General features: G+C 43.3%; 1 protein-coding gene across 2 annotated transcripts in view; it reads right to left on the bottom strand.

The window, feature by feature from the left end:
• The window catches only part of STK10 (serine/threonine kinase 10), a 72226-nt gene that overhangs the window by 19785 nt on the left and 27745 nt on the right, over positions 1-24696 (bottom strand). For both annotated transcript variants that reach the window (XM_033927795.1, XM_033927796.1), the window contains exons 3-9: positions 20947-20995; positions 19131-19280; positions 9211-9283; positions 5920-6114; positions 4931-5012; positions 3153-3284; positions 1703-2278 (exon numbers count right to left, since the gene is read on the bottom strand). In XM_033927795.1, coding sequence (XP_033783686.1) covers positions 1703-2278; positions 3153-3284; positions 4931-5012; positions 5920-6114; positions 9211-9283; positions 19131-19280; positions 20947-20995 — 1257 coding nt within the window. The remainder of the gene's footprint in view (positions 1-1702; positions 2279-3152; positions 3285-4930; positions 5013-5919; positions 6115-9210; positions 9284-19130; positions 19281-20946; positions 20996-24696) is intronic.

The following is a 24696-nucleotide window of genomic DNA, read 5'->3' as shown; positions in this document are numbered from 1 at the left end:
GATGATACCCAACCCCGAAATAGTTGTGACTTCATTGATCACAATCTTGGGGTATTTTGAGGTCTTTTTTCCCTTGATTTAAACCACATTATATACACTATCAGTGTTCCATCAATTTTGTTGGATTACACAATCATTTGGACACTATACCTTGTTTTCCATTCTCTAATTCAGTGTTTAACTATCTGGAACATAAGCCATCACAGTTTCTGCTCGTTTCGAGCACCAAACACAGCCCAAATTTATTTACAGCCTATTTAAACACTTTTCCAAGAACTGGCATTTACCTCAACTACCCTGATATGTGTATATTTCTTGCTGTTAACTTTCGTGAACTGTGTATGTTATCTGTTATTGCCTTTTTAGAATAATTCCATAAAATGATTGAACTGGAAGAGATGAATTTAGCAAAGCCCTGTACGGCCAGCAGATGGTGCTGTAGGCAGAAACGTGGACCCTAGAATTAGATCACCCTTGCAGCACCTCAAGCCCAGGGGTCGGCAACCTGCGGCCTGCCATTAAATTTCTATACGGCCTGCAAGACCTTCAATTACTGAATTTCACAAATATTTTCAGAACAGCCACTCTAGCAGTTTTGTTTCCATCATTTTTAGCTACAGTTTTACAAAATCACAGGTCTTTGCAGCTCTATGCATTTCTGGTTGCGACACTGCATAATGCTGAAGCGCACCAGGGATCGTATTGACATTTATGTGGCCTCTGTGTATAGAGGTTACCCTCCCCTGCTCCCACCAAGCAACCCCCCTCACCCTACAACCCCCCCCCCCTGTGCTTCCAACATCACACGCAGCTTCCCCTTTACCTTGTTAACGATGGCTGCCCGGAGAGATGCCTGCTCCCTCCGGCCAGCAGACCCACCTCTTCAAAATGGCGGGCCTTCTCTCCGGTGCATCCTGGGATGCACCGGGGGACGGGCCTAAGGCTTCAATTGGTCCAGGTTAAGGCCCCTTCCAAGATGCACCCATAGGAGAGGCCTTAGGCCCTGGGAAAGGGAAGGCCCGCCATTCTGAAGAGGTGGGCCTGATGGCCGGAAGGAGTAGGTATCTCTCCGGCCAGTCATCGATAAAAAGGAATGGGGGAGAGGGCGGTGGTTGTGTGGTGGTGGGAGGGAGTGGGCTTCTCTTCCGCTGCGGGGGGGGGGGGGGGAGGGTTTATGTGTGTGTGTGCATTTATTCTGCGCATATGCCCATCGCTATCACCAGCAATGGGTACATGCAAATTTAGTGAACCTTTGCTACTCTCCATCAACCTCATTCGCATGAGCTTTTTTTTGGGAGAATGACTCGCTTTTTTGACATCGCTATAATAACGGCTGCAACAGTGGCCCATCGGTTTGTTATGCAAAGTTTTGAGAATCTAGCCCTGGGTGTTCAGGATTCCACAATGAATATGCATTAGATCAGTGTATGATTATTTATTCCATATTCACTGTGGCTATCTGACTTGCTCTGGGAAGAGGTGGGTTCTAGGACAGGTTTGAGAAACTCCATCTCTCATTCTTGCCATAACCTGGAAAGTTCAGTTCCCTGATTGATTGCTCAGGTCTGACTTCTCTGGGCTTAAATTTCCACACTTAACTTTTAAAGGATCTTTGTAATCCTTTAATAACCTTCTCCCCCTCAGATTTTGCAGGTTGTTGTGTTAAAACATAGTGCCTTAGAAGAAGACAGCGTCCCCTTACCCTCAATGACACTGTGTCGATCTCCTTGTTCATTGGCAGGTCAGCAGGCAGAGAGAGCGAGAGATCCCCACAGTCTGAAGCAGACACACTCCCCGAATCTGAATTCCTCTGGCCTCTGCTACTGAGAGACAGATTGGGAGAATCCAGCCTCCCGTTGGTTACCATGTCTGTAGGCGGATGCTCCATCTGACCGCTCTGCGGCCTCTTCCCGTTGTCTGAGGCAGCTCCGTCATCTAGTTTCACACCCATGTTGTTTGTTGCTGTGGATTCCTTTTTGGGCTCAGAAACTTCAGGTTGGGCGATGGCGAGGTCCAACTTTTCATCAGACGTCTGCGTACTTCTTCCATCATCTGTCCCAGAGTCTGAGCTACTGCTGGTTTTGAAAGAGCCCTCCCTCTCCACCTTATCACTGTCACAGCTTATGCCCTCATCCGAGAGTTTGTCGCTTTGCCCATCCACGGGGTCCTTGGCTTCGCCTGGAGACTCCTTCAGACCATTGGTTTTAGGTATCTCAGGGGTCTCCGACGGCTTTTCTGTTTCAAAACTCAACTGGCTGAGCCGTGATGATGAATCTCGCTTTAAAGTAAGAACAGAGAAACATGTCAGACCAATACATAAGATACGGTCAAGATGTCATTTCACACAGCTGTACAAACTCTCGACTCTCCAGACCAAGTTATTTACACAGCTAGCGATGCTTATTTTTGTCAGCAGGGCTAAGTTCAAAACAGTATTTTATTGGGTTTGCTTAGAACTTAATTAAACCCAAAAAATAGTGCAAAAGGGGTGGGGGATGGGCGGACTGCCCAGGGCAGTATCTTAGTGGAGGCGCCAGCACCTCTCCCCCCCACCCCCCCTTTAAATGTTCCCCAGCCTGCTGCTCCTAGTTTCGGCATTTAGAAGACGCCTTCTTCAGGGGACACTTTGCTGAAAACGAACAAATACAGAATAACATGAGCAGAAAAATCTGGGCATCGTCTTCAGCTAAGTGTCCCCTGAAGAAGGCGTCTTCTAAACGCCGAAACGAGGAGCCTTGTTGGGATTTCCTGTTTTGAATAAAGACTTATCTTAGTTGTTTAAGGCATCCCCCTTGTCTTTCCTTGTTGTTTTTACTTTCTATTAAAACATCATACCATGTTAAAAACAAAACACACAGGAGAGAACTGTGAAGGCACAACCCCACACAGGCACACACACAACCCTACACAGGCACACACCCAGGCACACACAGCCCCACACAAGCATGCACACACAACCCCACACAGGCACACACCCAGGCACACACAACCCCACACAGGCATGCACACACACAACCCCCCCCCCCCCACACACACACACACACGGGCACGCACAACCCCACACAGGCACACACACACACAGGAGAGAAATGTGAAGGCAGGCGAGCAAAAACAAAAGTCTGCACAATGCTGAGTGGAGGTTCTGGACATACCAACGCAGGCTCCAGGTCCTCCTCTTCCCCTTCCTCCCTATTATCTTCGATTTCATCCATCACCTCGGCCTTGGCTTCTGCCACCAGCTCTCGCAAATCCCGGTTACTGGAGACCTTCCTCACAAAGGGGTGCTGTACAAGCAAAGAAAGGGCTTCAGAAATATCCTGTTACCTTACAATCTAGCACAGTGGGCAGAGAACAGGCAAGGGGTGAAATTTTGTGCTTCAAGGTGACGTTTGCATTTCAAGATTAAATGGCAACAGCCACCTACGTCAAACAAACAAACAGCACAACTTTCTTCCCTGTAAATAGCATTGTGCGTGGAAACAGCTTGGTTAGGAGAGTGGTCGGGGGGAAACTGGGTAGGAGACAAGCGGCCAATTGCTGACTTTGCCCCGGAATGCCATCAAAATAGCCACTTTTCATTTAGACGCTAATTTTCAGCGGAAATAACTGCTTAAGTGCTGTTGAAAATTAGTGGATAGGTTTACGCTGGCTTTTACAACATTGCGGCCGGCAAGGTAATTGCTCTAACGCTCATAGAATTCCTCTGAGCGCTGGAGCACTTAGTTCACTGGCCCGTGACTTTATAAAAGGAGCCCTTAACCAGTCAGCGGTCATTTTTGGCTGGTTAAATCATTTTGAATATCTAAGAGAAAATCTTTCAGTTCTTCAAATTCTTTAACAGAGATTGGTAAACTGCATATATTCCCCCCCCCCACCCCCCAAATAAGACATTCCTAAATGTGTTTTCAATAGCAGAATTTTAATTTACTGATCTTCTCTTATGTTCTGGCTTCTTGAAATCCAGAACATTTAGTTGACCATTTTAAATTTGCAGATAAAAAACCATCATTGTGTACAAATGCTATATTTTTGTTCCCCCCTGCCAAATGTTATATTTATAAGTGCTATCTTCAGAGAGTCTTGGCGGGTTGGGATAAGCGCTTTAGCAAGTTGGTAACAAGTTCCAGTTCTTATCAGGTCTTTAGAAAGAAGCTGAAGACCCATTTGATAAATAATCTTGTAATTTACATTACATTAGTGACTTCTATTCCGCCCGTACCTTGCAGTTCTAGGAGGATTACAAAAGAAGCTAACTGGACATTTCCAGGAAAATTACAAATTAGGATTACAAAAAAGATAACTGGACATTTCCAAGAGAATTAAAATTTAGGGAGCTGTTTACATGGTTGAGACTTTGAGGAGAAAAATTGCAAGAGTGGAAGAGACTTTGAGGGGGAATTTACAAGGCAGGGGAAGGACAAGGGGAAGAGTTAAGATATCTGGATAAATTTTTTGAATAGCAGGGTTTTGATTTCTTTTCGAAATGATTTGAAGTCGCTCGTTGTCAGCAAGTTGGAGATGGAGTGGTCAAGTTTCGCTGCTTGCGTCGCTAGTAGCAAAACTTGACCACTCCATCTCCAACTTGCTGACAACAACTGTTATGGACAGTTTCTTTGATTCTTGTAAACCGCTTAGAACCGATAGGCGTTGCAGTATATAAGTGGACTGTTATGTCACATTAATTGTAGGGCTTTGTTTCCATTTCCTGTACTCCTCTGTCCTGCCACTGTGACTACGTTGCATTACCCCTTCCCTCTCCCACCCCAAACAGGATCTATTGGAATAAATATTCCCAGAGAATGAGCGTAGGCCGAGGTCATTCAAGTCCAGCCTTGGATCATTTCCTTCAGAGTTAGGGCTCATTCAGTCTCTCTGTAGTGTAAGACTTGCAAGCTGAGGGTTTTTTTTTTATTTCCCAGGCCTCAATTACCTGAAGGAGCTGAACGGCAGTGGGTCGAGTCTCTGGGTTTTTGTCCAATGCCACCTTGAGGAAGTCTCTGAACTCCTGGGACCTTTCAAAGAAGAAAAGATTGGTCAACACGTCGGTGGGGGCAGAGGTTGCCTGTAGTGCTAGGAATATCATATTGGAACAAGCGTTCTGGGCAATTAAGATTTATTCATTTTATTTTTAAAATTTCTATACCGTTTAGCAGATCATTACAGCTTCAAGAAGATGTTGAAAACCAAACTGTTTCTAGACGCATATTTTTGATCTGTCTTTCCTAAAGTTGTTTGGCTATTTTTTTGCATCATTCTTTTAAATATGTTATTGAAGGATTTGTAAATTTGATGTTCATATATGGGCCGATGATGTTTTAAAGAATGTTTTCTACTGTTTTGTTTTTACATGCGACTCCAGGCGGTACATTAAGTTTTTAAATAACTCCAGGCCTATTCATTCTGGTCCTTTTATTTGGAGAGGGCAGGAGGAAAGAACTGTTTTAAGTCCAAGGCTGAATCTGCTTTGTTTGCTATGTTACTTAATGTGGAACATTTTGAGCAAATATGTTAAGAAAGACCAGACGACATGGCAGTGTACAGGCACCAGCTGCAGCTGTTATCCAGCCTCTTGTGGTCCTCCCATTTTGGTTCAGAACATCCAGGAGGCAATCTGTGTACGTTTCCACATAAGCACCAAAACCTCCTCTTATCAAGCTGTACAACCCAGGCTTGGATGTTTAGGAGCTAAACTTGTCCCTAACTTGTGCGTTTTCAAAATGGGAGTTTGGATTTCTGTGCAAACATTTTACAAAATGGAAAGCCGACCTACATGAAACCACCAAATCGCAAGCATAACATTAGGTATCGCATGCAGGCCTATGTCCGTTCTGCTTAAAGTCAGTCTGGACCTCCTGCGAAGGCCTTGGTACCTACGTATAACATGACTTCCTGAAAAGTCCGACAGAAGCGAGGCCTTACCATTTGGAAGGGGTGCTCAGGGTGGGAGGATCAGACTTGGCAATTTTGAGCAGAACTCTCATGGGATTCAGTTCATGGTGGGGGGGCTCTATCTGAGCCATTTCAATCAGCGTTATTCCCAGGGACCAGATATCAGCCTTGTAATCATAGGGTGTGTCCTTCATGGTCTCGCACATCACCACCTCAGGGGCCATCCTGCGGAGGGATCAGAGAAAGCGAGAGGTCAAAGATTCCTGTCACACAAACACCCATCACCAAAACCCAAGCAGTCACTGTCCACATTCAGGCTGCCCCAAAATTCTCAGACACACACAAATAAATAAAAATCACTCTTAGGAGGAAATGTACTTGATTTTTTTAGCCCGTCTTCTCTAAGGAGGTCAGAATGGGTTACAAGCCAAGTACTCAAGCTACTGGGGAGTGTGTGGCCCAGGCGTTCGAGATACAGCTGCAGCACCCTGAGGCTGTGGGTTCAAATCCCTCACTGCTCCTTGTGACCCTGGGCAAGTCACTTAATCCCCTCATTGCCCCAGGTACACTAGGTAGAGTTTAAGCCCACCGGGACAGATAGGGAAATATGATAAAGCACCTGAATGTAAACCACTTACAAAATAAATGGTAAAGAAATAATAAAATTAATTAATGTTGAGTATTGGGAAGTCCTTTTTTTAGCATAAATCTTTTTTTTATTAAAAATCGAATGTGAATAATTGTACAAAAGTCATAGAGAGTACAGATCCAGCAATACATAATCTACAATTGTGTCTGATACAATATAACAATTTAACTCCTTCATAATATGTACGTACTTCACAAATCTCAACTCCCCCATGGGAAGTATAGATTTTTTCCCTGCGTTTGTACTGGCTCCCTATATCACAAAGAGTGCAGTATAAAGTGTAAACAATAATTCATCAGGTTGTGGTGATTTGGTGTAGGATGGGCTGGGGAGGGAATCAATGGGAACTCCACTAACTTGGAACAGGAGGGTGTTACTAGATAGACTTTACGGTACTTTCTAAAGTTGAAAGGGGATAGATTCCGTACAAACGTAAGGAAATTCTTCTTCACCCAGAGAGTGGTGGAAAATTGGAACGCTCTTCCGGAGGCTGTTATAGGGGAAAACACCCTTCAGGGATTAAAGACAGGTTGTTCAACCTCTCCAAGGTAGGGAGAACGAGAGGACACTCTCTAAAGTTGAAAGGGGATAGATTCTGTACAAACGTAAGGAAGTTCTTCTTCACCCAGAGAGTGGTGGAAAACTGGAACGCTCTTCCAGAGGCTGTCATAGGGGAAAACACCCTCCAGGGATTCAAGACGAAGTTAGACAAGTTCCTGCTGAACTGGAACATATGCAAGTGAGGCTGGACTCATTTAGAGCACTGGTCTTTGACCTGGGGGCTGCCGCGTGAGCGGACTGCTGGGCACGATGGACCACTGGTCTGACCCAGCAGCGGCAAATTTTTATGTTCTTAGATATTCTGCGAACAGGATGGTTGGAGAGGCTGGAGTGAGCTTGGACGGCAACTTCAGCATTTGGAATCTAAGACAATACCAAGTGGACTTTACAGTCTACAACCCAGAAATATGATTTTCAAGTGTTTGAGGCTTGTGCAGATGAGGACGGAGCTTAGGCATTGGTGGAATGAGGCATTATGACATCACAATCTGAGCGCTACAATGTTGCTACTTGTGATGTTAAAGTGTTTGAGGCTTGTGCAGATGAGGACGGAGCTTAGGCATTGGTGGAATGAGGCATTATGACATCACAATCTGAGCTCTAGAATGTTGCTACTTAGGATTTTCAAGTGTTTGAGGCTTGTGCAGAGGAGGACGGAGCTTGCAGGAATGGGGCAGGGACTGGAAAAGAACTCGTGGGGCAGGACGGGAAAATGAGCTCCCGTGGGAACGGGGAAAAATTTGTCCCCGTGTCATTGTCTACTCTCAGCATCAGGGGTAGAACTATCATGTACCAAAAACTGCTGTGTTGAATTGACATTTATTTGGCATTTACAGCGGAAGCCCAGAAACTGGGATGGAAAATTCAATTCTGAAGTGATAAGAGTGGGGATAAGGGGCAGTGAGGGAGAACTGATCCCAGAAAAGAACCAGAAGGATTTTGCCTTAAAAACATAAACAGGGCTGGTTATTCTGGAAGCTAAACGAGCGAAGAGGGAATAGTGACTGAACTTTACCAGGAAAACAGGACGCCTCCTTGCACGAGACCTGGCCTGGTTTGCAGATTCTGAGCATTCTCTCTCTCTTTCTCTCGTTACTGAAGCATCCTGTGTCCGTGGAAAGCATCCAAACTGAACATCTGGTTCAGACGTCACTGCTTCAAGACTATAGATTATTCCTCCCCTCCGCCCCCACCATGGAACTTAGTGACCGAAAAGATAAAATTCCTCGCATTCTATCCATGCAGATGGAAGTGCTTCAAAGAACATTCCTGAACCCAATGTGTCCCAAGTCACAAAATGAGATGTCGGTACCGATATTGCAAGATTAAAAGCAACCCCCCCCACCAAAAAAAAAAAAAAAAATATATATATATATATATATATATATATATATACAGTATATTAATAATTTAAAAAATCCAAACTGTGGAAAGTGGAAGAGGAAAAAATTAGACAAACAGTCACAGGGAAAGGAAACGGAGGATGCAGGTGTTGCAAACCCCTGGGATAACGGAGCAGGATTCTGCTCATTCCAGGCTCCATCTTCTGCAGCGACAGAGGGTGGACTGTGGAAGCCACAGGGCTCAGAAGAGCAGGAAAGCATTAGCCAGTTCACCCACCCATAAGCAGAGGCTCTGAAATACCTCAAAGTTGAGAGGTGGTATGAGGCTAAAAGGAGGTAAGAAGTCTTAGAGAAAAAAAGATGAAGGTGAGTAACACCAGCACTGGGAGAAAACCTTGGAGAAGCCGAGAGGAGCCTTGACAGGAAAAACACGAGAAGAGACGGCATTTCCTTATTCTAAGAGGCATTCAATGGACAGAGGAGCTACCTAGTGATTGGAGTGCAGGTTGACAGTAGAGAAGATAAGAGTTCAAATACCACTGTGGCTGCTCATTATCGTGGGAAGTTGATTAATCCTACACTGCCTGAGGTATAAATTTAGATGTGAGCCCCCAGGGGGCAGGGACATAACTCCTATACCTGAACTAAATCCAAACCCCACAACAGCGAGCAAAATCAAAGAGCTGCCAGTCTGGGGTTTGCTCCGCATGTTTTGTCAGTCTTCCTGGCCACACCAGCACACACAGACCCGACTGCGCTTTCACTTACCAGTAGGGCGTCCCAATGAAGGAATCTCTCTTCTGTAAAGTTTTCACATTCTTGGCAGACACTCCGAAATCCGCTGTAAGGCAAGAAGGCACCATGTTGAACTGTAGCCCAAGACAACAGAGGAGAAGCAGTTTACAGAGGAAGTGGCGCACGCACGGGTTTCATTCCCAGCTCTGCCACAGATCCTCAGCGCGTTTTTAGCACAGTTGCCAGCTAGCGGCAATGAACAGGCTGGGGATGGAAGCATTCAGAATTCTTATCTGCTATGCTGACAACGAAGTGTGTCCTGGTGTGGAACTATGACGATTCATCGCGGCCGATTCAGCACAGCCGCCTCATTGCAGAATCAGCCACAATGAATCATCCATTGTAGGCACCTGACTTCTTGTGGGAGGAGGGGGCTATGCCCCTCATACATCCCCAAGGTAGAAGCATTCCTCATACCCTCCCCCCACCAAGGTAGAAGCGCTGCCCTGTCCAGCATAACTCTTGAAAAGTTTGCCAGCATGAGCAGAATCTTCCACTTCCTGTTTGCGCCAGCCTCTTCTCCCCTCTGACATCACATCCTGTTCCCGTGACTAGGAAATGATGTCAGAAGGGAGCCAATGCTGGTCGAGCAGGGGGTGAAGATGCGGTGACCCGTCAAATGCGCGCACGACAATTGCACGCACTGAATGGATACTATTTTGGCTTTTTGAGGGGGGTGTTAGGATAAGGGTTACATGATGATTATCGGAACCCTTTACATAACTGGATATCTGGAAGGCCCTGATTTGCTGAGACTCCTCATGCCCCGTTCCTTGGGAGGGGCTTGAGATGCCTCAAGCCCCTCCCAAGGGAGAGGGCTTGAGGAGTCTGAGCAAATTGGGGCCTTCAATGTATGTATACCATTCACATTTCACGGACCGCAATTGACGGGGTGGCATTGTCCTGCGCTCACTTGTCCATTATCGGATTTGTCAGTGGGCCGGAAAATACTGCTGGTGAACTTTTCAAGAGGTATGCGGGGTTTGGGGACAGAGAGGAGGAGAGGCATCAGCAGGGAGGAAAGAGAGGAGGAAGCAGTGGCAGGAGACAGAGAGGCAGATTCATCACAGCCATCGTGGAGAGGACGATTCATCGCGACCGCAATAAGTCATCCCATTCCAGCCTGGTGCAAGGGATGACATAACTAATACCAAATTTTTTTTTTTTAATTATTATTTCCAGCTTAAGCGAGGCTAAAATTTAGAGCAACCTAGAGATTAAAAGGAAGTTGTCCCAAGACAGCAGTCTAGCTGTATCACTGCGATTACTGGTTCCTGATGCTGGACTACAAAGTAAACACATCACACTATATCTAATGTCAATCTCTTAACTGAATAAATAAATTCACCTAGTTTCAAGTCCTGGCGCCACCTGCCATGGATTTTCCACTGTTTAAAGCTTTTGGAATGCACAGAGGTTCCAAAAACCCTTTTGCAAACTCATGTTTCACCTGAAGCCTTGTTGTTTCCGAGAAACACATGTGAAGGGGAACAGAAGTGCCTCCGTACTAAAGATCAATCAGGTATCTCTTTGCATTGAGTGCCCCCTTCCCCTACCCAATTTCTTCATCTTCCAAACCATCCACATTCAAAAGGCATTTCATTTTATGGCGATTCAATGAAAGCAACTAGGGCCACGTTCATAGGAGAACCACGTCTAGAGGGGATCTGAAAGCCGACTGCACTCAATACAGGGGACAGAGAACATCCAGAGCAAGAGCAGATTTCAGAGCAGACGTAGTGAACATTCAAGACCTGTATATGATCAGGGTATGCTACTGACACATGCCTGGGCTCTCAGATATACTAATTCAACGGCTCCAATAGCAATTTTTTTTCCAGGTTACAACTGCTCGTGAGCATGTGTGCACACACACGTGTCGAATGTCAGGGAGGGGAACGACTGACTACTGCCTCCAGGTCTGTCCTCCCCAAATCTTATCCTCCTTTAGTCGGTCTGAAGAATGGAAACCAGCACTTCTCAGCTGCTGCTTCTCTTGTACAATCCGAGTCCTACAGAACCCTATTCCTGAGAGTGTTATACTATATTTAGAGTCCACAAATGCTTAATCCTGCTCTTCATCTCTCATATGCATATTAGGCAGGTCCTAAAACCCAACTAATTATTGCTCCATATGGATTACTGATTCCAGATGGAGGGAAACCGCTGAGGAGAGAAAGTTGACAAATGGTCACTTTCTACACAGGAAACACTCTCTTCCCCCTTCCCCCAAGAGGCATAAACATCTTTATTCAAGCCTCCTTGCAGGTTCCGACCTCTTCCCCTCCCCCTCTCCATGTGCGCTCGTTCTCACATTAGTGTCCGGAAGTTGACACTGTACCTTATCAACATACACCGAGCCGCAGTTCTCACATCCCCTGCACTATTACACAGGAAATATCGCGTGTCGCAATGCGCCCTCCATCCGGCAGTTCTGCTTTCATGTTTTTTTCTTTCTTTCTTTCTCTGTGGATGAAATGAACCTCCACCAGAATTGGTTGTTTTTACATCTGTACAGAGATAAGACAGCGCAGTTTTGGCTCTACTGGGTCTTTAGGCAAAAGTGAACCAAGAGTGACAGTAATCTTAGAAAGTTAAAAAATATCTCGGGACTTGCGTTGGTGGATTTTTCTTATCCATTTATAGGACAACTTTGTGGAACTGGTTCCTCTGTACTGAATTCACAACTGCAGTTTCAACAAATCAGACGACTCTGCTTTGCAAAAAAAAGGGGGAATAATCCTCTCAAAATGCCCTGGATAGCTGTAGTCAACATTGATTTTAGGACATTTGATAGAAGTATAGAAACATGACAGCAGATAAAGGTCAAATGGCCCATCCTTTACCTCCACCTCTCCGAAAGCTATCCTACATGCCTGTCTCACGCTTTGTTGAATTTAATAATAATAATTTATTCTTATATACCGCCAAAGCCATAATAGTTCGAGGCGGTTTACAATAAGAAGTGCTGGACAATCAGACAAATAGTCACAATGTAAAATCATCAAAAACATGCATACAGAATAAAAGAAGTAAAAACAGTAAATTCTTAGGTTACAAATCGATTAAATATTTTCATTTTTACTGATTTTCTAAAACTCCCAGCCAATCTTTCCATTTCCCTGCCTGGAAAGCAAGAGTTCTGTCCAGGAATCTTTTCTAACGACAGGCCTTTGTTGTCGGATAGGTGAACATATGAATTCTACGTGTAGACCCAATAGAACTATCCAAATGAAAATGAGAAACCAAGTACGTAGGGGCTAAACCAAATATTGATTTAAACAAAGACAAAAAAATTTAAACAAAACTCTTGCTTCCAGGGGCAGCCAGTGTAGTTTTTGATAATAGGGACTTATATGTTCCCATTTTTTCAAACCAAAAATCAATCGAACTGCCAAATTTTGAGTAACAGTCTTTGTCTCTACCACCTCTGCCAGGAGACTGTTTCATGCATCTACCACCCTTTCTGTGAAAAAGAATTTCCTTAGATTATTCCCGAACCTCTTAACTTCATCCTTTGCCCTCTCATTCCAGGGTATTCCTTCATTTTTAAAAAGGCTCACCTCCTGTACACTAATGCCAAGGAGATATTTAGAAATCATATTGCCTCTCTCCTGCCTTTTTTCCAGAACAAGTCTTATATGCTTTAAGACAGAGACAGCTGACAAAACTTTGTATTCACCCTCTGGACCAACTCCAACCTGTTTATATCCTTTTGAAGGCGAGGTCTCCATATATGAAATATGGCCACAGTTCTATTTTACAAAAGGAGCATAAGAAGCGTTTGCCAAAAATGAATTTTAAATCAGCACCATCATCCAAAAAAACAAAAAAATATCTGCAAGTACTCTGCATTGCTGGGATAAGTGCCAGATTCAGCATTTTTCCCCCATTAGAAATGTTGAAAAAAATAAAAATGGAGAGATATAGCCTGGCTTGATTGTCAACCATGAACCAGGGCTGGGATTCACACCCTCAATCTTACTCTAGCACTGATTTGCAGAGGGTCTTCTGCAAGAGGTCAGCCACCAGGATTCCTTCCAGAATTTGGGACATGAAATCAGCAATAAGCAATCAACTTCCCTCTCCACAATCTTGGCTGCTTGACGAATGAATACACTTCACTGTCTTTACTAGATTAATTTTTTTTAGAACCGCCATCTCCGGATCAGACGTTCGGTCCACCAAGTCCGGCGATCCGCACACACGGAGGCCCAGCCAGGTGTACACCTGGCGTAATTTAGTCACCCTCTATGCCTCTCCTAAGGAGATGTGCACCTAGTTGGCTTTTAATCCTAGAACGGTGGATTCCGCAATAACCTCCTCTGGGAGAGCATTCCAGGTGTCCACCACTCGTTGCGTGAAGCAGAACTTCCTGATATTTGTCCTGGACATGACACCCCTCAGCTTCAGTCCATGTCCTCTTGTCCGTGTCACATTGGACATTGTAAATAATTTTTTTTCCTGCTCTATTTTGTCGATTTCTTTCAGTATTTTGAAAGTCTCGATCATATCCCCTCACAATCTCCTTTTCTCAAGGGAGAATAATCCCAGTCTCTTAAGTCGTTCCTCGTATTCCAAGTTCTCCATACCTTTTATTAGCTTCGTTGCTCATCTCTGCACCCTCTCCAGCAGTTTTATATCCTTCTTTAGGTTGGGAGACCAATGTTGGACACAGTATTCCAAGTGTGGTCTCACCATCGTTCTATAAAGCGGCATTATAACTTTCTCCAATCTACTCGTGATTCCTTTCTTTATCATGCCTAACATTCTATTTGCTTTCTTTGCCGCTGCCGCGCATTGTGCCGACGGCTTCAGGGTCCTATCTATCAGTACACCCAGGTCCTTTTCTTGTTCGCTCTTACCCAGAGTTGCACCTGACATTCTATACTCGTGTTCCTTGTTCTTTCTGCCTAAATGCATTACTTTGCACTTTTCCACATTAAACTTCATCTGCCATTTCTCCGCCCATTTCTCTAACTGACACAAGTCACTCTGGAGTTCCTCGCTATCCTTCTGCGATCTGATTGCCCGGCATAGCTTTGTGTCGTCTGCAAACTTGATGATCTCACTGGATGTTCCTTCTTCTAGGTCATTGATTAAGGAGGAAATTTTATATTTTTCTCCAAGTCTACCTGTTGTCTTTTTATGGGCATTGATTACGTATATAGGACAATTATTACATTGTTGTGAAAGTTATGGGATGGGAGGAGCTGTGACCTCAACAACACGTTAACTGCTTTGGCTAGAGATGCTTTGCTTTAGCTTGGAAAGATGTGTTCGCCCTCCAACAGAAAGCTGGATCTCCGGTCCCAGCAGTGGATACCATTGCCGCAGTGGCGTAGCTGGGGTGAGAGGTGCCCCTTCTCCGCCCTCTTCTCAGCGCTCACTTCTATCCGCCTCCTCCCTTCCCCCGTACCTCTAACATTCCCAGTGCGAGAAGCAACCCCAACCTGCTGCTCGCGCCAGTGTCAGCTCTTCCTAGGCATGGGTCCAGGAAGTGATGTCGGAGAAAGAGCTGACGAAGCTCTCGAGATGTAAACAAGACATCAATTAACACACTGCAACCAAACCGATTGTGCCTCACTGGGTTTGTAATGTCAGGAAAAAATTAAGTGGAAAAAAAAAATCAAATAGTTTCCAAGAGCAGCATGAGCCATTTAGAGCACAAATTCCTTCCTTCGCTGTACAAACAGGAACATCCAAGAGGCTCTGGCCAGGATATTTAAAGCCTCAATTAGGCTTTACTGCTACAGAAAGATTAAAAGCTTTGCCTGGTGTCCCTGAAGTCGCTTATAATTTCTTCTACATCTCTGTGACTTGCGGCCACCAGCACGGCAGCCCCACGGCCCACTCACCTTCCCTCTCCCTTGCAGTAATAAAAGGTCAGACTATTTGAAGCATTACCTTTAATTGGACCTGGTGCCCGAGTTCTGTCGCCTTCTGCCTTTTCTGCGTTAACTAGACCTCAATTCACCGATAAACAGTTGGGGTTCCTTTATTTCTATATATTCACAAGGACTAAAAAAAAACAAACAAACCCAAAAAACTCAGCAGGAAGTAAATACCCCCAGGAGCAGAACAGTATGTCAGGAAGTTCAACCTGACCCTGAAAATCATCCAGAAATGTTAAATATAGTCCAGCTACAGAAAAAGAAATCCCTCCACATTGAGTACCTTAAAGAGTCTTCACTAAATGGCCTCTGCAGGTCACGACCTACAAGTATTTCCACAGAGCGGGAAACATTGACATTTCCAAAATGCCAGGCTCGAAAGACTATGGGAGCTCAAGGCAGCCATTTCCTGTGAGCGATCTGCACGGGACAGGAACGTGGGAAGATCGCTCCTGTCTGAAAACCCACTAGACCACCAGGGGGGGCTTAAGCGGACCGAATATTATTCACGTTTTTTTAAATATTTGCGGGCCGGCAAAAGGGCATCATTGTATCAAATGTAATAAAATAAACATTACAGGGCGGCTCAGGAAAGACCTGCTAGATTTCCAGATTTCACAGGTGATCAAAAAAGGTTATTATTGGCTTTAGTGAATCGGATTTTTTAGTTCCGTTTTAGATTTTTCGTACATTGCCTTTGTTCCGTCTGTAAGAGAGTTTATTGCGGTATTACGTCATCGAATGTACGTCTCCTGCAGACATTTCAGAATTCAGCGGCCCATTTTCTTTATAAAGCAAAACTATACGAACGGGTCACTCCTCTATGGATTCAATTGCGCTGGCACCCTGCCCAGTTCAGATGTCATTTTAAAATCTTATATTTAACATTTAAAGCCCTTCACTTTTCTCAGCCAGTTTATCTAGCAGCTGCTACTGTGCCATTTACCCCTTCTCATGTTTTGAGGTCCCGCGATGCTAACAGACTTGCTCTTCCCTCTCCCAAGTTGGCTCATGACTTTTTTATGGCATAATCTACCTCCGTTTAGCCAAGCAAAAGAATCATTTTTAAAAAATTTAAATCTCTTTTAAAAACACTTTTTAAAATGGCTTTTAACTCTTCTCTTCAGGAAGACTGATTAGAATTACATAAGATAACATAACTTTATTCTTCTATATCGCCATAATCAAAACAATCTCTAGGCAGTTTACACAGAAGAAGGCCGGACAATCAGCAAAATACAAATAGTTAAAAACACAACAATTTTCTTAGTATATTTAATGTAAAGTTTTGTTAACAATAGTATCCACATTTAGGAAATGAACTTATCAAACACGTTTTCGAAAAGCACCATAAGACCTCATGGCTCCACCAATGCAATTACCCAACCAGGACTGCTTGAAATGCAAGAGTCCTATCCAGAAAAGTCTTCTATCTGCAGCCAGTAATTTTTGGATAAGCAAATAAATTGCAACTCCTAGTTAACCTCGTTGGGCTGTATAACACGGAATGAGATAATAGGTAAGTTGGGGCCAATCCCCAAATCAGCTTAAATAGATTAAACTCGATTACTGTAATGCTTTATTCAAAGGTTTATCTCATAAAGAAATGAGACGTCTTCAAATTGTGCAAAATGCCGCCATTAAAATAATTCACAATGCAAAAAAATTTGACCACGTCACACCCTTACTTCAAGAATCTCATTGGCTTCCTGTGGCACACCGCATTTTATTTAAAACTCTTATTTCTCAAACTCCTGCTTTTATCCATAGAGTCTTAATCCCTTATAGATCACAGGATCAACATCTATTAACCATTCCCTCCTTAAAAATCATTAATACAAGACGTCTCACTATTTTTTCGGTGACAGCCCCTCAGTCCTGGAATGATCTCCCAATATATATAAGAGAAGAAAAGAACCTCGAAAAATTTAAGATTAAACTCAAAAGTTTCCTTTTTAATGATGCTTTTAGTGAATAGTGATCTTTTATTATTTTTATCTATTTTTTTTTTTTTTATGTTTTTCTCCCCCCCTTATGTTTTTACCTTTGTATCTTGAATTTAATATAGAATGTAACCATTAATGAATCTTCCCATTGTTTCGATATAATTAGTACCAACTTAATTTGTTTAATTGTGTTTGTTTTTTGTAATTTTGTCCATTTATATAATATTTTACCTATGTTTATATAATATTTTACCTTTGTTTGTAATTATTTGTTTTATCTTGTATATCGCCTTGAAGGTAGAGTAGGCGATTAATCAAATCATTTAATAAACTTGGATAAATTAGATGACACAACTGGACGTCATGTGTGACTGGTTACTTGTTTGGTTCTAGACTTTACTATTACTCTTTGGCGTTCCTTTTCTCTACATTTACGTATACATTGTAAGCCACTATGACATTTTGCATTGGCAGGGTATCAAGTGATTAATTAACAAACAAACAGAGGTCTGTGGGATGCTCTGACCAGGGCTGTGGAGTCGGAGTCAAGCAATTTGGGGGTTACTGGAGTTGGTGAAAATGTGCCGACTTTCTAATAGACCATGTTTCCCCTCTCTTGAAAGATGCGCATTGGTTACCTATCGGTCATAGGATCATGTTTAAAATATTGTTTCTTATTTTTAAGACATTAGCATCTAATGAACCACAGTTCATTTCCAAATTACTGATTCCTTATAAACCAAAACGCTCCCTGCGATCTTCTGAACAAAATCTCCTTTCGGTACCATCATTAAAGATTATTGGGACCAGAAGATTAGATATTTTCACAGTTATGGGCCCTCAATGGTGGAATACTCTGCCTCAGTATATTCGATCGGAACCAGATATTGTAAAATTTAAAACACTTTTAAAGACCTATTTATTTAAAGATGCCTATGATTTTTAGAATCAGTTTTTTTCAACTAATTTAAAATTTATTTCTTACATGGTGCTTTGGTTTTATAACTTCCTTCCTATTGTTTTTTCCTTTTTAACTAAACCCTAATATTGTAACTTTTATCCCTATTCCTCAAACTCATGTATGTATTGTTTTAAATTTGAAATTTGAATTTATTATGTTAGTTTCTTCTATCTAAATTGTAATATGTACATCGCCTAGAATTTGTAATAGGCGATTCATCAAAAATTGAATAAACTTGAAACTTGAACAGAGTTAGATTGTATGTCATATAATGCTTACATTTCTTATTTCAGATATGCTTTATGTTTTTAAAAGCTTGATATACCACCCAGTCTTATCTGATTAGGGCAGTTTACAATCTCCCCCCTCCCCCCCAAAAAAAAAAAATATACCAAATGTTAAAAATTAAAAGGAACTCAATCAAAATGATAGTAAAGACCTAACAACATCCAGAAAGATAAGACATTTAGCCAGAAATTCATTCATACCCCTGGTACTTATCAACACTCTTAACAGACGCCTATAAAAAAGGGCACCACAGTCATGTCCACAGAGACGCCCAGCGATGCCTAAGGTCAAAGTAGACGTGGTTTGGCCTGGAAATGACCTTAGGCGCAGTTAGGCACGATTCTACGTTAAAGGTAGGCGCCGGTAACGTATGCCTTTAAAACCCTGGCCTACATTACATTACCGGCTCCTGCCTTTAACGGGAGCTGCGATTCTACAAACTGCACTGCAGCATGACCGACATGCGATCAGCGCCAGTTTTGTAGCTGGTCGTCAAATACAGCCTCCAAGTGCTATTCTATAAATTGGGTTCAATCCAGAGCACTGTTGATAGATTTTTTTTTTTGCTGTCAAAATCTAGCCACCGTTTCTAGCATGATCCCCTTAGGGCCCAAAGAGAATGTATGCAAGTTAAATGCTGGTATTTCAGCGCAGAAAGGTGCCTACGTTTAGACACTATAGTTAAAGAGTGAGGGAAGTGTATGCACATCGCCAGATTCTACTTGAGGAGCATTGTTACTCAAACCGAACACTCCTTCTGTGACGATCACACACATTGGTCTCATTTCTCCTCCAATTGCTCACCTAGCTTGATGTCCCCGTCCTGAGATAGCAGCACGTTACCCGCTTTCAGATCCCGGTGGATTATTCTCTTGCTGTGGAGGTAGACCAGAGCCTCCAGCATCTGACGACAGACAACTTGGACCTGGGTTTCAGTCAGTCCACGATCCAGTTCTGCAGAAATGCGAGAAGCAGCATTAGGAACAAAGGTGTGATTCAGTAACACGTCAGCAGCCGCAGAGGTGTTGATCCTCCACTGCCATCAGAAGAGTTAACGCAAACTGAGTGAAGAGAGAAACCAGGCAAATGGGGCAGGTGACATGACCTGTACAGGGTTCTCAGAGCTAAGGTAGTGATGGGAAGGAGACAGGACGCCTTCCACATGTGAAATCTGATGATGTACATTGAATGGAAATGGGCTGCTGATTCTGTCAGGCAGGGAGGGCATGAAAATAGCATTTGCTTTATGCTTATGGTGTCATAATCTTTTATATGATGGAATTCTTTTCTGCTTTTAAATCTGTTTTGTAATCCATCTTGTTATCCAGTGAGCAAGGTGAAATATTAAAATCAATAAACTATAGGAGAAGCCCATAGGCCATTATTGAGATGTCCTGGGAAAATCCATTACTTATTCCTAGGATAAGAAGCATAAAAATCTGTTTTATTACTTGGGATCTAGCTAAGTACTTGGGACCTGGGTTGGCCACTGCTGGAAAGAGGAGACTGGGCTTGATGGACCTTCAGTCTGTCCCAGTATGGCAATTGTTATGTGAGCCAAGTATAGGACAATGAAGCCATTGTGACATCACTGATGATGTTGGCTCTTAGGCATTGGTGGAATGAGGCATTATGACATCATAGTCTCAGCTCTGGAATGTTGCTTCTCTTTGGGTTTCTGTCAGGTACTTGGGACCTGGGTTGGCCACTGCTGGAAAGAGGAGACTGGGCTTGATGGACCTTCGCTCTGTCCCAGTACGGCAGCTCTTATGTGAGCCAAGTACAGGACAGTCGAGCCATTGTGACATCACTGATGATGTTGGCTCTTAGGCATTGGTGGAATGAGGCATTATGACATCATAGTCTCAGCTCTGGAACGTTGCTTCTCTTTGGGTTTCTGTCAGGTACTTGGGACCTGGGTTGGCCACTGCTGGAAAGAGGAGACTGGGCTTGATGGACCTTCAGTCTGTCCCAGTACGGCAGCTCTTCTGTTCTTATAAATCTAGGAGACAGATGCCAAATGCTGCCTACAAAATACCAATTGCATTAGCTGATAACTTAGTCTATGTTAATTCCCAGTTTAACAGGGCACCATAATTAAAGCACAGTAATTTCAGTAAGTGGAACAGGGAGGTAAAATGCCAGGAACTGTACTTCACAATTAATGCATGAAGTTGCTGTACAGTAATGTGGCAGAATAACAGAGCACAATTAATGTCACCTGAGCACATAAAATTAACCAAATTATATTCCGGCATTAGCTTAAATAGCTACACGCCGGAAACCCCCTAAACGCAGAGGGTGCACAGTTATCAACAGCAAAATCATATTACCCCTTACTAATTAGATTCCTGTATCACTTTCCATCTACCCCATAGGCCAGGGGTGTCAAAGTCCCTCCTCGAGGGCCACAATCCAGTCGGGTTTTCAGGATTTCCCCAATGAATATGCATGAGATCTATTTACATGCACTGCTTTCATTGCATGCTAATAGATCTCATGCATATTCATTGGGGAAATCCTGAAAACCCGACTGGATTGCACCCTCCAGGAGGGACTTTGACACCTCTGCCATAGGCGTTGAGAAGTCTGCTTTAAGACACTTTTCAGAAAAACTTACCGAGCATAACAGCATCCACGGCGCCACCAGGACAAAACTCTATCATGATCTAACCAAAAGAAAATATTTCCAAAATTATGTTATTATATCTCATGACTCAGGCAAAAAAAAAAAATATTCTTAATTGTACAATCAAGATTCCTGTTAGACAATAAGAACAGTAATAACTTATTTCTTATACCTCAAAAGAATGCAATATCTTTCCTCCCCCCCCAAAAAAAATTAAAAAAAAAATTGACAAGTCAAACACACCTCAAAAATGTTATCAGGTTAGTCAACAATAATGAAAAAGTTACTCAATCCCGACAGCATATACAGAGAGAGTTGGATTTTTCAAATAGGTCCAGGGCACTTATAGCAAGACTGATGGGCACATCCTAAATATGGCCTCTAAAGCACTTAGTGGAGTGGAGGAGCAGGGAAACAGTTTGATTCCTACTGCAGCTTCTTGTGACCCCGGGCAAGTCACTTAACCCCTACAGGTACAAAAACTAGATTGTTGAGTCCAGTAGGGACAGAGAAAATACCTGTATATAATATGTAAACTGCTTTGGTTGTACCACAAAGAGGTCATATCCTTTCTAAGTCTTTCTCCACTTTATTCTTTCTTTATATCATGCTCATTGTTTACTTAATTCCATTTATTGCTTCTTCCACCTCACAATTAAACCATGCTGTCATCTGGCCTTCTTTCAACCTTTTCTTTGATGTGTGAAATACATTTTACCTGGGCTTCCAAAATGGTCTTTTCAAACAACATCCATACCTCATGCAAACACTTAATCCTGGCAACTTTTCTTTTCTTCTTATTATTTATATACCGCCTATTAATGGAGGCACTCAAGCGTTCTTATCTATCTGTCCCAGCAGGCTCACAATCTATCTAATGTACCTGGGGCAATGGGGGGGAGGGGGAGGAGAGGGGTTAAGTGACTTGCCCAGTTTCCTCATTCCAGTAATGACAAATGCATCACTATTGCCTAGTGGCCCTACCACCATTACCCCTTGCACATGGTCCTGTTTAACAGAAGAAATAGATTAAGAGTACTTCCCCTCTGGATGACAGTCATTTATGGGATCAAGAAATTAATTCCCTAGATGTACTTAAGAAGATATTTACCCAGTCAATATTGAGGTAACAAATCTCCCATTATTACGGCGTTACCACATTTGTCAGTCTACCTAATTTGTTAACATTTTGCAGTCTCTTCATCCTGTCTGGGTGGATGGTAGTATATCCCCACCAGTATACTCTTCCCCATCACGTATGGAACGTCTGTCTTTAAAGATTCCACATCATTTTGTTTCTTGCTAAAACTTTATCCTGTTTTGACTTTGTTATTCTTAACATACAACACCACTCCTTCACCCCACCCACTGTGTTAATTTGTATGCTGGTGTCAATGTCCCATTGGTTGTCCTCCTTCATTGAGGTCTCAAAGGTCTATTATGTCTAAATCATCACTTATTCTCATACACTGTTTTCCATTTTTTAAGACATCTGGCATTCGCATAAGAAACATTCTCTAAATTGTCTGTATGTACGAGTATTTATGACCTTTGCAGCAGTTGATAACGATAATTTGGAGTCATTTATTTCTGCCTCCAATTTAAACAGTCCTGGGTATCTGCAGCTTATACTCTGCTAGGATATTCTCCCTTTGCATTTGGCCAGCATCTCGTCCATTTTCTGACCAATGGGCTCCTGAGGGACTGTTGGCCTTTCCCAGGTTGAAGTTTATAAAGGTTTGTGGCAGCTTCTAAAGGAGAAAGAGCAGCCGCCTGCTTCCACACTAGTTAGGATGAAGCCCATCCTTTTTGAATAGACTCCCCCCCCCTCTTTCTCCAGTTGCTAAGAAACTTAAATCCCTCTTCCCAGGATGATTATCTCATTCACACGGACTCTGGAGCTCTGCCTGCCTCTTGAGTCCTGCGTGTGGAATGGAAACCATTTCTGAGACTATCCTGGGGGTTCTGGATTTCAATTTACTTAAAAAAAAAAAAAGCTACATTTGGCTTCCAGAACCCCACCAGCTCATCCTTTTGGTACCCACAAGGACCAAGACAGCTGGCTCCTCCAACACTATCCAAACATCTTATCAAGGAGGCCAGGCAGGCTGGGGACCAATTGATCTCGATAGTCCTCAGTCACCAAGCACCCTATATGAAGGTTTTAGGAATCGTCCTTGGAGACAGGAATGGTTTTACGTTTACGTGTCAAGCAGAGTTGCCAAAAAGCATTACAGTTTAGTTTTGCTCCTCTCCCTTCTCTCTCCCCATGCTTTAAAATATTTGGAGCAAATATTTAAGTCAGCCCCATGGTGCTCCCAGGAATGCTAAGCAGTAGGGAACCTTAAAGGAGCCACACGCAACAACCACTGTGGATCTACAAAGTCTGCTACTCCTTGTCAGGAAGAATTGAGAGTGCAGGAGGAGAGTCGAAGAGACAGGGCTGAACTTTGGTCAGAGGCAAGGGTGTCTGTCGAGGTGCACAGCGAGCGTTGACCATTATTCTGGGCAGCTGACAGTTCTGCTGAATTCACCCTTTTAAATTCTGCGAAAGAGCCAGGACACAGCTCTCCGACATACAGATGCTTCCTACATATAATGTACAATACAGCCTCTGGTGTGCCCGATATCCTGAGACTAGAGCTGGGCTATTTTCGGCGCTTGCAAGCAGTGAAAGGTCGAGGTTTTGGCAAACATCCTGTTTATAACAGTACAGCACAGCGAGTTCAGTCCCCTTCCTCAGCCCATGTGACACATCCAAAAAGAAAGAAAAAGGAAAACGGTGAGGGAGGGACGGAGGGGGCTCCGTGAAAGACTTACTCACAAGGTTACAAGCAGAAGCAAAACCATCAAAATAGTCCTCCGATTCAAGGTGGCCTGTTCCAAAGTTATTCAAAAACAAGATGGCAAACTGAAAGCATCTCTTTGGTACAGAAAAAGAACGGATGGCATAAAAACAAAACTTAAATGGCTGACGTGAGTTTAATGAGTTGAGCAGTGGTTAGATGGTGACACTGGCAGTGGAGAACCAAGGCCAGTACTGGGCAATTCGGTTTACGATGGGCTGGAGAGGACTTGGACGGAAACTCCAATAACGGGGAACATGAGGACAGTACTGGGCAGACTTTTAGTCTGTGTCCCACAAATGACGAGATGGTTTGGATAGGCTGAAGTAGGCCTCGATGTCAACTGCAGCCGTTGGAACCTAAGAACAGTAGCAGACGGAGTTCCAGGGTCTCAGAAATGTCAAAGAAAGTCAATTTAATCATTAATCATCAATGAGTAAGTGTGACTGTTGGGCAGACTGGATGGACCAACCAGTCTCCATCTGCTGTCATTTGCTAACTTACACTTGTGCCCCCAAACTTAGCTAAGCAGGTTCTGTACAACATCCCGCCCCAGAAACTCTCGTCTAAAAATCCAGCCAAAAGCTAAAAACCACAAACCACAGATTTCCCTGCTTTCCTTACACATCCCTTCCCTTTTTTTAAAGCTCTCTACTTTGAGATTGTAAAATTATGTCCTACCTGTTAATTTTCTTTCCTTTAGAAGCAGCAGATGAATCCAGAGACCAGTGGGATATAGCTCCCACTGGTCTCTGGATTCATCTGCTGCTTTGCAAAGGAAACATTATTTAAAACTAAGGTAAAATGACCAGGTCGGTGCCCGAATAGTAAGTGAAGCGGAGATATTACAACGTAAGGCGCGTAGCCTAGAAGAAAAACAACCTTCCAGCTTCAC

This window comes from Geotrypetes seraphini, chromosome 18 (assembly GCF_902459505.1).
Source record: "Geotrypetes seraphini chromosome 18, aGeoSer1.1, whole genome shotgun sequence".
Classification (NCBI taxonomy): domain Eukaryota; kingdom Metazoa; phylum Chordata; class Amphibia; order Gymnophiona; family Dermophiidae; genus Geotrypetes; species Geotrypetes seraphini.
This window is presented reverse-complemented; position numbering and strand designations above follow the sequence as displayed.